The following is a 10186-nucleotide window of genomic DNA, read 5'->3' as shown; positions in this document are numbered from 1 at the left end:
TTGTTGCTACAGTAACAGTCATCAGTTATCACAGTTTATTTCAGCTCAGGTGTCGCACACAGTACCAGAGACACACACACACACACACACACACACACACACACACACACACACACACACACACACACACACACACACACACACACACACACACACACACACACACACACACACACACACACACACACACACACACAGTTTAAAGGGAGTGTAGGGAGTAGTGTTCAACTGATATAGGTTTGTAAAGGCCAATACCAATACCAATACCGATATTTTTGTAATGTAGCTGCCGATACCTGACATTTTGTGACAATCCTTATCTTAACTTTGACCTGTTTCATGTCAAAACATTCAAAATTGTGTTATTGTCAGGGTGGGGAAAACCTCTGAATCAGCATTTATGTTTACACCATCTGAGAGACTAAAACTCTTATTCTGGGTGAGTAAATATAGCAACTATGAAGTGAAACCAAATATACCTTTTCCAAAAAAAACACATCAACGTTCCCTCTAAAGCAGGGGTGTCAAACATGCGGCCCGGGAGCCAGATCCGGCCCCCTAAAGGGTCCAATGCGGCCCAAAGGATGACTTTGAAAAGTGTGAAAAAAAAATTGCACTGAGAAGTCCTTCAATCCAATGTGATGCACTTGTGAAGGCTAAGAGGTACCAGGTTTCAGGAGCAAGTTAAATATTAAGCTGCCTATTCATGTTATCTGTATTAATCACTAAATGGTCAGCTATTTTCATTACCTTTGCTTGACTATAGAGAATTGCACAGTTGCCATCAATTGTAATCAGGGGTGTAGTGATAAATACAGAGGTGGGTAAACTATCCAGGGTGAGTAGTTTACCCACCTTGTTTGCCCTCATTGATTGATACAGTTGTTCTGAAAAGATGTGAGTAAACTCTCTGCCTCATTTCAAAGGGGTGGATAAATTATGTTTACTTGCGTTTACCCTCGACTACACCCCTGATTGTAATGCACAGTACAGACAGTAGATAATGTGCTTGATGGTAGCTGAGATAACCCTACATATTGTAGGGTTGCACCTGTAATTCTTTACACTAAGATAAACGGGAAAAGTTTGATGTTTTGTCATTTATAGGTTATTATTGATTATTGATTTTCATTTTCTGGCCCACTTGACACCAAATTGGGTCGCATGTGACCCGTGGACTAAGATGAGTTTGACACCCCTGCTCTAAAAGCAATACTGTATTTACCTTTGCTTAAACTTGTAAACACACACAGCTACAGCTTCCTGCTACAGCAGGAAGCAGTAAAGCTACTCGGGCCAACGTGTTATTTCTCTATCACGTTTTACCGTGCGGTGTGTAACGTTTCTATCTGTGAAAAGTGTGTGTGTGTGTGTGTGTGTGTGTGTGTGTGTGTGTGTGTGTGTGTGTGTGTGCGCGTGTGTGTGTGTGTGTGTGTGTGTGTGTGTGTGTCTGTGTGTGTACGTTTCCTCATGTTTTGAGAGAATAGAGATGGGCCAGTCGGTGTATCATAAAGCCTCTTCACGACAAACACACACGCATGTGCACGCACACACAGCAGATAACATACGACACAATACTAGAGACATACCTACACACAGACAGAGAGAGAGAGAGAAGCACGACACACACGAGAGAGAGAGAGAGAGAACAGCCGCAGGACGCAAAACACACCTACACACACAGCGAGCGTGTGAGGTCAATGCTTTCTTTGTCCACCTTCAAACTCCAGGTGATCTGGACTCACACCAACACGCACACACACACACACACACACACACACACACACCAACACGCGCACACATACACACACACACACACACACACACACACACACACGTGCGCGCACACACTCTCTCTCTCTTTCTCAGTAAGTGTCTCTCTCCTCCCTTTTTCTTCATATCTCTCCATTCTTCTCTCCTGAAAACAAAGAGGGATATGGATCAGATGAGAAGAAAAGGAAATGAAAATCAGATGGTTTCTAGAGAAGAGAGAGAAAGAACGAGAGAGAGAGAGAGAGAGAAAGAACGAGTGAGAGTGGGAGAGAGAGAGAGAGAGAGAGAGAGAACGAGAGAGTGAGAGAGAGAGAGAATTTGACTGATCCTCTGTAGATTGAATTTCAGTGCTCTGATGTGTTACGTGTGATATTTGCTGCTGGCTCAGTGTTGAGGAAGCTACTTTAAAAGTCTAGTTTTATAAGCTACCAGTTATTTCACAGAAGACGTTGAACTGCGGTCAAGCTTCCCTCAAGACAAATATAGTTTGTTGCTGAGAAAAGGAGTTCAAACCATGTAAATATCTAATATAATATAATGTCATACAAAACATACGTGACGACATGAGAGGCAGTGATTAAACAATGAAGAAATGCAATTCCAGGGCTATGTACGTTACACATACATACTGCAGCACTGGTGCTACAGAGGTTGATGGTTTTGTAGCACAGGCCAAACAATTGTAGCACGCGTATAAAATGTCTGTTAGCATCTCTAAAAACAACCACGAGTAGTGCAGCTCATCACTTAAACAGGTCTGTGACTGGTAAATGAATGTTGCATACATACAGTGCACACAAAATCCAAACTTGACAAGAAATGTGTTTGGCAGCAGTTTAGCACGTGTGCTACTGTGGTCAATTCATTCATCATAGCACAGGCTGATTTTCTTTGTAGCACGTATGCTACATATTATGTAGCACTGTACAGCCATGAATTCCTTTCCTTTCTTTTATCGCTAAAATATTGAACAACATTACATTACATTACATTTCGTCATTTGGCAGATGCTTTTATCCAAAGCAACTTACAATAACACACTTTTTGTCAGCAATAGAGCAATCAACTATGGAGCACAGTCTATGACAACTACAAATCCTGAAGGAACAGTGGTACGAGTTTAGTTTAGGATTTTTTTTTTTTTTTTTTTTTTTTTTTAATAGAAAGAGAGAGAAAGAAGTTAGATCAAGAAGGGCCCAGATGGAGCCTGAAAAGGTGAGTCTTTAGTCTTTTCCGAAAGATCGGCAGTGATTCAGCAGTCCTGACCGAAGGTGGGAGCTCGTTCCACCATTGGGGTGCCAGGGACGAGAAGAGTCAAGATCGGGATGAGCGACTTTTGAGCGCCCGTAGCGAAGGAGGAGCGAGGAGCGAGGAGCGAGAACAACTATGCTACTGCTAAACATAGCTAACCTACTGGTAAAGGTGCTAAATGTAACATTTGTAATGTTACTGACAAATCAATTGTGACACGTTGCTATAATTATTATAAACAAATGGGGGCATATTGGAGAGGATTGGTAGCCTCTGTCTCACACCAGCTGCCGTGTCGTGTTTCTCCCAGTTAACACCACATTTCCCATAAACCGCTTTGCTTCCTGTCTCCCCCGAGGGGGCAGTCTGGTGTGGTCGTGTTAAGGCCAATGCGGAAGTACCCAAAAACTGCAGTTCCTCGAATGGCCACTTGAAGCTGGCTGAAAAGGGAAGTCAATCCTCATTCACCCCCATGTTAAAATACCCAAGTTTACAGCATAAATAAACATGTTTACAGCCTGGTAAAAAAGAAAACAGTGGGAAACACCTGGTCTGCACAAGAACTAAGATGGCAGCAGCCAAAACGCCAAACTAGAGGCTTCAAAACGGGAGTTCACAAACCAATGGGTGACGCTCACTCAATCCATCTCTTTTTACAGAGTCTGGTCTCCCCGCCCTCTCCCACTTCCTATGGCGAAGGCATGACCCACCCTACTATGCCTCTGATTGGCTTACCCTGATATTTTACCCTAACCTTAAAGGGATACGCGAACATTTTGAGAGTTTAGGCCATTTGCCATATTGCCGATATTAAAACTATAACGTACATGGCTTTATTTTCAATCTGCGTGCAGTACAAACTGTGGTGGAGCTCTCACTGCTATAGCTTAGCGCTACAATGGCAGTCTATGGGATTTTTGCCTACTCCCGTTCAAAGCCTGTGTTGAGGGTCACACAAACAAAAATGCAGTCTTGAAGCTAAATAAATCCAAAACCAATGAGTTATTTGAGTTATTTAAATTTCTACTTCAATGTAGCCTTTTAGTCATAAAGATTATTGAAAGATATTCTATTCTATTGGCCCATGCTACACCCTTCCACCAAGTTTCATGAAAATCTGGCAAGTACTGACAAACGGCACTGAAATCATAACCGCCTTGGCCGAGGTAATTATATTGTCTCAACGTTGGATGTGGTAATGATTCATTGATGTTAAAATGCTACATGCAGTACCTTTAATGACATGCAGGCAATGACTGCCTTTGGCGTCTCTCTCTGTGCAGCTGCCAGCTCTCTCAGGTGTTGTTCTTCATGCTAAGGACTAGGCCTGCTAGGAATAGGCATCCATTTTCATGGCAGTGACACACTCACACTTGCTACAACCGGCCTCAAGGAAGTAACAAACGTGGATAGGAGTCATATGCCAAAGTAAAAGTAAAAAAGGGGGTTTTATCGTCTATTTTACTCTTTTTATTAGAGACTTTTCTTTTTTCTTTTACCAGGCTGTAAACATGTTTATTTTTGCTGTCAATTTGGGCATCTTAACATGGGGGTGAATGGGGAATGACTCCCTTTTGGAGCCAGCCTCAAGTGGCCATTTGAGGAACTGCAGTTTTTGGCACGTCCGTGTTGGCTTCGTCTTCTTTACGCCATTCCACTATTCCTCTCTGTCCATCCGGGGCTCCTGTCAGCTGGTTTGGGGCTGGTACAGGACCAGAGCAGGATCCCTTTATGCCAGAAACAATAGACCTCTTTCTCTCCTTCTTTTTCCCTCCTTCTCTCACTCTACTCCTCTTTCATCCCTCTGGCATTCTCTCCTCCCTCGCCTACAATACACCCTCTCTCCCTCCTCTCAATTCAATTCAAAGGGGCTTTATTGGCATGAGAAACAGACGTTTACATTGCCAAAGCAAGTGTAAAATAAAAACAAAAAATGTGCGAACAGTTAAAGGGACAGCTCGCCCTAAAATCCAAAATACATATTTTTCCTCTCACCTGTAGTGCTATTTATCCATCTATATCGTTTTTGGATAGTTGCCTGAGTTTTGGAGATATTGGCTGTAGAGATGTATGCCTTCTCTCAAATACAACGGAACTGGATGGCACTCGGCTTCTGGTGCTCGAAGCACCAAAAAAATGCATTTGATTAACTCAACAGCATTGTCTCTTTCCAGAAATCATGACCCCGTTACTCAAGATAATGCACTGACTTTGTTGTGAGCAGTTTCATGTAGGAACTATTTTCTTTTGCAGTCTCATGTAGGCACTAGCTAGCAGGTAGCGGGTGTAGTTCGGTCAAAAGAAAATAGTTCCTCCATGAAACTGCTCATAACAAGGTCTGTGCATTATCTTGAGTAACAGGGTCGTGATTTCTGGAAAGAGACATTGTTGTTGAGCTCAAATGTCAAATGTCAAATATCAAATGTATAGAGAGCCCCAGGGATGACGTATTTTTGTAGGCTGAATGCGGAAGTCCCGGACTTCCTGGTTCTTCACTGTTTCTGTCTATGGGATTTTTGAATGGGTTTTTGGCGCGATGCTTCAAATAATGTCTGTGGGCAACGCAAGTTTAATCAAACGCGAACCAAGGTTCAGCGGGATAATCTTCACACATGAGGACCACTTTCATGAGTTTTGTAGCGTAAATGCGAGCCCTAGAAGTAAAAAGCTCAAGCTAAGCTAATCCAGAACTACACACTGTCGCATAGGCTTCCACGTCACGTCAGCACTCAACCTGGACTGTTGTTGATGTGCACTGATTACCCCGGGCTGAACGAGCTGAACCAGGTGAGGGAAAGAGAATTTCCGTGTTCGTCCTTTGAGTGGTGACGTTATTGACGTATATATCTCCATCGACTCAAAAGTGTAGTCTCATTTAGCCGTTTGCTAGCTAGCCACCCTTTTAACGGCACATAAAAGCTTCAAAACTCATAAAAGTGGTCCTCGTGTGTGAAGATGATGTTACTAAACACTGGTTCGCGTTTGATTAAGCCAGCGTTGCCCAGAGAGATTATTAGAAGCATCGCGCCAAAAACCCATTCAAAACTCCCATAGGCGAAAACTGTGAAGAACCAGGGCTGTTAGCATCGATGATTTCCGGACTCGTTCCTGGGGCTCTCTATTTCTTTGGCCCTTTGAGCACCACAAGCCGAGTGCCATCCAGTTCCATTTTATTGGAGAGAAGGCAGAAACTCTGCAGCCGATATCTCCAAAACTCAGGCAACTAACACAAAACGATATAGATGGATAAATAGCACTACAGGTGAGAGGGAATATGATGTATTTTGGATTTTAGGGTGAGCTGTTCCTTTAAAAATACGCAAGAATAAGGAAGTGTGTAAACAGCTATGTAACATTGCAGTCAAATATAATTCACATACGAGTACGGAAAATGAACTTAAGTTTAGGATTATGGTTGAAAACGGAACACAGAGGAAGGATGGTGAAGAAGGCTCTGTCCTGGGCTCCCCTCTGGACTCCATAGAGATGGGTGAATGGAGGATGCTTGCCAAGCTGACTACAATCATGGGCAACTCCTGTCACAACCTGCATGAGACTGTGGGGCAGTAACAGACTGACACACCCACGGTGTAAGAAGGAGCGCTACCGCAGCTCCTATGTCTCTACGGCAGTTAGACTTTTTAACACCCAATAATAGTGCAACATAATGTAGCACTGTGTTGGTGCTCTACTACTACTGCTACAATTATTATGACGTTATATTATTATTACTGCTATTGCTGCTAGCTACGTTGCACTACGTAACTCAGGTTAGATCATACTTATCATATTCATATTTATATTTATTATTGTATACTGTGCAATCCACACTAATTTATACGGTGTAGTATACTATAGGGCCTACTGTGCAATTTGTTCTTTTTATACAGTGCAACTTGTGGTCACTCACATTTTTCAGTTTTTTGAGTGTGTCTAGTATCGTGTATATTGCGTATCTGTGTTTACCCTTAAAGTTCTTTTAATGTGTCACTATTCTACTTGTTTGAGCTGCTGTAACGAGTTAATTTCCCAATTGTGGCATCAATAAAGGCTATCTTATCTTATCTGAAGTGAACCGGGTAACTCGCAACGAGGAAATGGAAAGACGAGGGGGCTGCCGGTCCCCTCGTCCTACCCCTTCTCCCTTATCTGTTACGTTAAAGACCACCAGAGGGCGCCGGAACTGCGCCGCGTCATCAAGCATCCAGCGCGAAGGCCACCACCCCTTTTACGGGGAACCCCATAATAGGAAAAGACTGTACAAGAAGCCGAAAACACTTCAAACAAACTATTTAAAATGGTTTGATATAGATATGCCGAAGAGTTGCTGTGTTCTTAGTTTCACTAACAATGAATAAATAAAAAACTGATCTGCGATGTTTTGTTTTTTTAATAGAGTAGTGGTGACACACCGTCAATGTGGATGGATGATGCATGTAACCTGGTGGAAACTGGATACAGCGTTCATATAAGGCAAGTACCTCGTGTCGCTGTATCTTGTGCATGCTATGGCCGGCAGAGTTGAAATATATTGTCATGTCAAGGTGTCCTTGGGTCATTTATAAACAAAATAAATTCTGTTCTTTTTCTATCGATTTCTTTGTACTGCTATTTTACATTGAAGTCAACGGCGAGTGGCTTGTGTTTTCCCCCTAAAAGGGGGCGCGGCCTTTACGTTTCGCGAAGTACCCGGATGTGGCGGTCTGGTCTATGCACTGCATGCGTGCACTTAAGCGGAAAACATGCTTGTGCGTCAGCCTCGACTTGGGTGTTGGACCTATATACTCAAACGTCAGCTTGACGAGGGGGGTCGCAGGGGAGACCCCAGCAAAATGAGTCAATTGTGTGATTCCACTAGGATTCTCAATGACTAGAAGTTATAGCCCAAGGAGAGAATGTATAGTGCATTACTGTGCATATACTTGGTCATAGCTTTCACTCTGACCTGTTATCTCCCCATCTACATTCTATTATACTTGCGCTGCGTCGAGTCACATTTTCGGGAAGCTGCTGCACGTCAGCTGTACCGGCAGGCTCAGAGGCCGTGGCGCATCCCGCGGCGCATTTGGCGAGAGGGCTTTGACGCTGTAGCAGCATGTAAAGGCTTTTACTCACACGACCGCACGAGGTCGCATTCGTAAACATCAACCAACGGTTGACGTGTTCCTTGTGAGGACTGCGACAGTAACAGTACAGACCTCCACCCCTGTCGCAGTGCTGCTGAGCTAAATCAGGGATCCCCCCCCCCCACAGAACATATAGGCTAGTCCCAGATTAGCAACTGAACTGGGTTAGTTCTTCCGGGGTTTGATCCATTATTCTGTGCTCCGTCCTCCTGGCTGCAGAGGAACACCTCTGGGACAGCACGCCTGTTTCCATTAAAAGTCATTCCCCCTGTGAGGAAACTTGCTGAACTAACTAAAAATACAGAGCACGGTCTAGGAGCTGCGGCTTCGAGTGAGCAAACAGTTGGTCTTTTTTGTTATTGGCACCGTTGCTTTAACATACAGTTGAACTTGGATGCTCAAAGTCTGATATTGTCCTCACATCCATCTTTTAGTAATAGTCGGCCTACCCTATGAGGTGACATGGAATGAGACTAAAATGCGGTTACCTTTGACACGACTTCTCCATAGGCCCCCTTGTGGCGTTGAGGTGTAAAGCGGGGGTCACTGGAAGGCGGCGCGCACCGTGCGGTCACTGAGCGGCTGGGTGGGCCGGAAGTTGTCTCCCAGCATCCCATCGTTGCCTTCCAGCAGCTCCGCCCCTTTGTAGTGCGACCGCAGCCTCCGAAACTCCTCAATCTGCACAGACAGAGAAGGAGCGTTGGACCAATAGGGGGCGCTTAGCAGAGATGTCCACAAGTCATTTTTTGCAAGTCCAAGGCCCAATCTCAAACCAGCCCCTAACCCCTCGCCCTATCCACTGCCCCACCGTTTGCACGTTCACGTGGAGGGTTGGCCATAAACCAATCAGCAGTGTGTGTACTGTAAGTGGACTGTTAAACCAGAGACCCGTAGAGACACCCCATTCCAGGCTCCACCAATTGTAAGAAATGGAACTCTTCCTGTCTCCTAAGTGGGCGTGGTTCTCGGCTTGTGATTGGCTGTCTGTCAGTGGTATGAAATGAAACTTCATTGGCTGACCAGGCCTCCTCCTAAGGGGGCGTGGCAGTGGCAAAACCTCTGTGGCACAGATACAGGAAGTGACTGCAAGTCGGGGTGTCTCTATCTATATTAAAGGTATCTGGTTAAACCCTCCGATAGATAGATAGCAAGTCTGCATCAATGCAGAATCAAACGTTGGCTGGCAGGAAGTGCACCTGCAACAGGAGACTGGAGGAAACACCAGACAAATGTGTAGTTCCACCTGTCTACTTTGCCGAGTATTTTTGATCACGCACACACACACACACACACACACACACACACACACACACACAAACACACACACACACACACACACACACACACACACACACACAATATCACTTTGTCCACAGCTCGCTTAGCTTGTAGTAAACCAATAAATGCCTTATGCATGCCAATAAAAATAGTCCAGTTTACTCCAGTCATCCTCATGGTTTTGGATGTCATGTGTGTTTACAGCTTGTTACCGTTCACATTTGAAACGGCAACAGTCGCGAGAGCACAGCATCTATCCGTTGCCATGGTGACGGCTCCTTCCTTGTTCTGGTAGAGTGGCGAGGGGCGTCCCGATCTGTGTTATACCCTCCTCCCTGTGGCGTGACACTTGGCGGTGAAGTGGGAGTGGGGACGGGCTGGTGCGAGATTGGGCCCAAGTCTCAAATCGTTGAGGGGTAAGTCCAAGTCATGTCTCAAGTCTTTGAGGGGTAAGTCCAAGTCAAGTCTCAAGTCTTTGAGGGGTAAGTCCAAGTCAAGTCTCAAGTCTTTGGTCACAAGTCCAAGTCAAGTCTCAAATCTTTGAGGGGTAAGTCCAAGTCAAGTCTCAAGTCTTTGGTCACAAGTCCAAGTCAAGTCTCAAGTCTCTTATGGATGAGTGTTCTATCATCTGCTGGAATGCCATCCAGTCTGCTTAGAACACTCCTTCATTAGCATCCATTAGTATCAGCATTGATTCGTTGACAATATTATTAGTAGATAGTTCCTTACTGTTCATGTTAATGAGTCCCAAATTTAAG

General features: G+C 44.5%; 1 protein-coding gene across 1 annotated transcript in view; it reads right to left on the bottom strand.

Annotated features, from left to right (window-relative positions):
• Window positions 1–10186, bottom strand: part of ca8 (carbonic anhydrase VIII) — a 36163-nt gene continuing 25977 nt past the window's right edge. The window contains exons 8-9 of the mRNA XM_083653578.1: window positions 8639–8828; window positions 1–1918 (exon numbers count right to left, since the gene is read on the bottom strand). Of these exons, the coding sequence (XP_083509704.1) occupies window positions 8694–8828 (135 nt within the window). The 3' untranslated portion in view covers window positions 1–1918; window positions 8639–8693. The remainder of the gene's footprint in view (window positions 1919–8638; window positions 8829–10186) is intronic.

This window comes from Poromitra crassiceps (assembly GCF_964638095.1).
Source record: "Poromitra crassiceps genome assembly, chromosome: 17".
In the NCBI taxonomy this organism is placed as follows: Eukaryota; Metazoa; Chordata; class Actinopteri; order Beryciformes; family Melamphaidae; genus Poromitra; species Poromitra crassiceps.
This window is presented reverse-complemented; position numbering and strand designations above follow the sequence as displayed.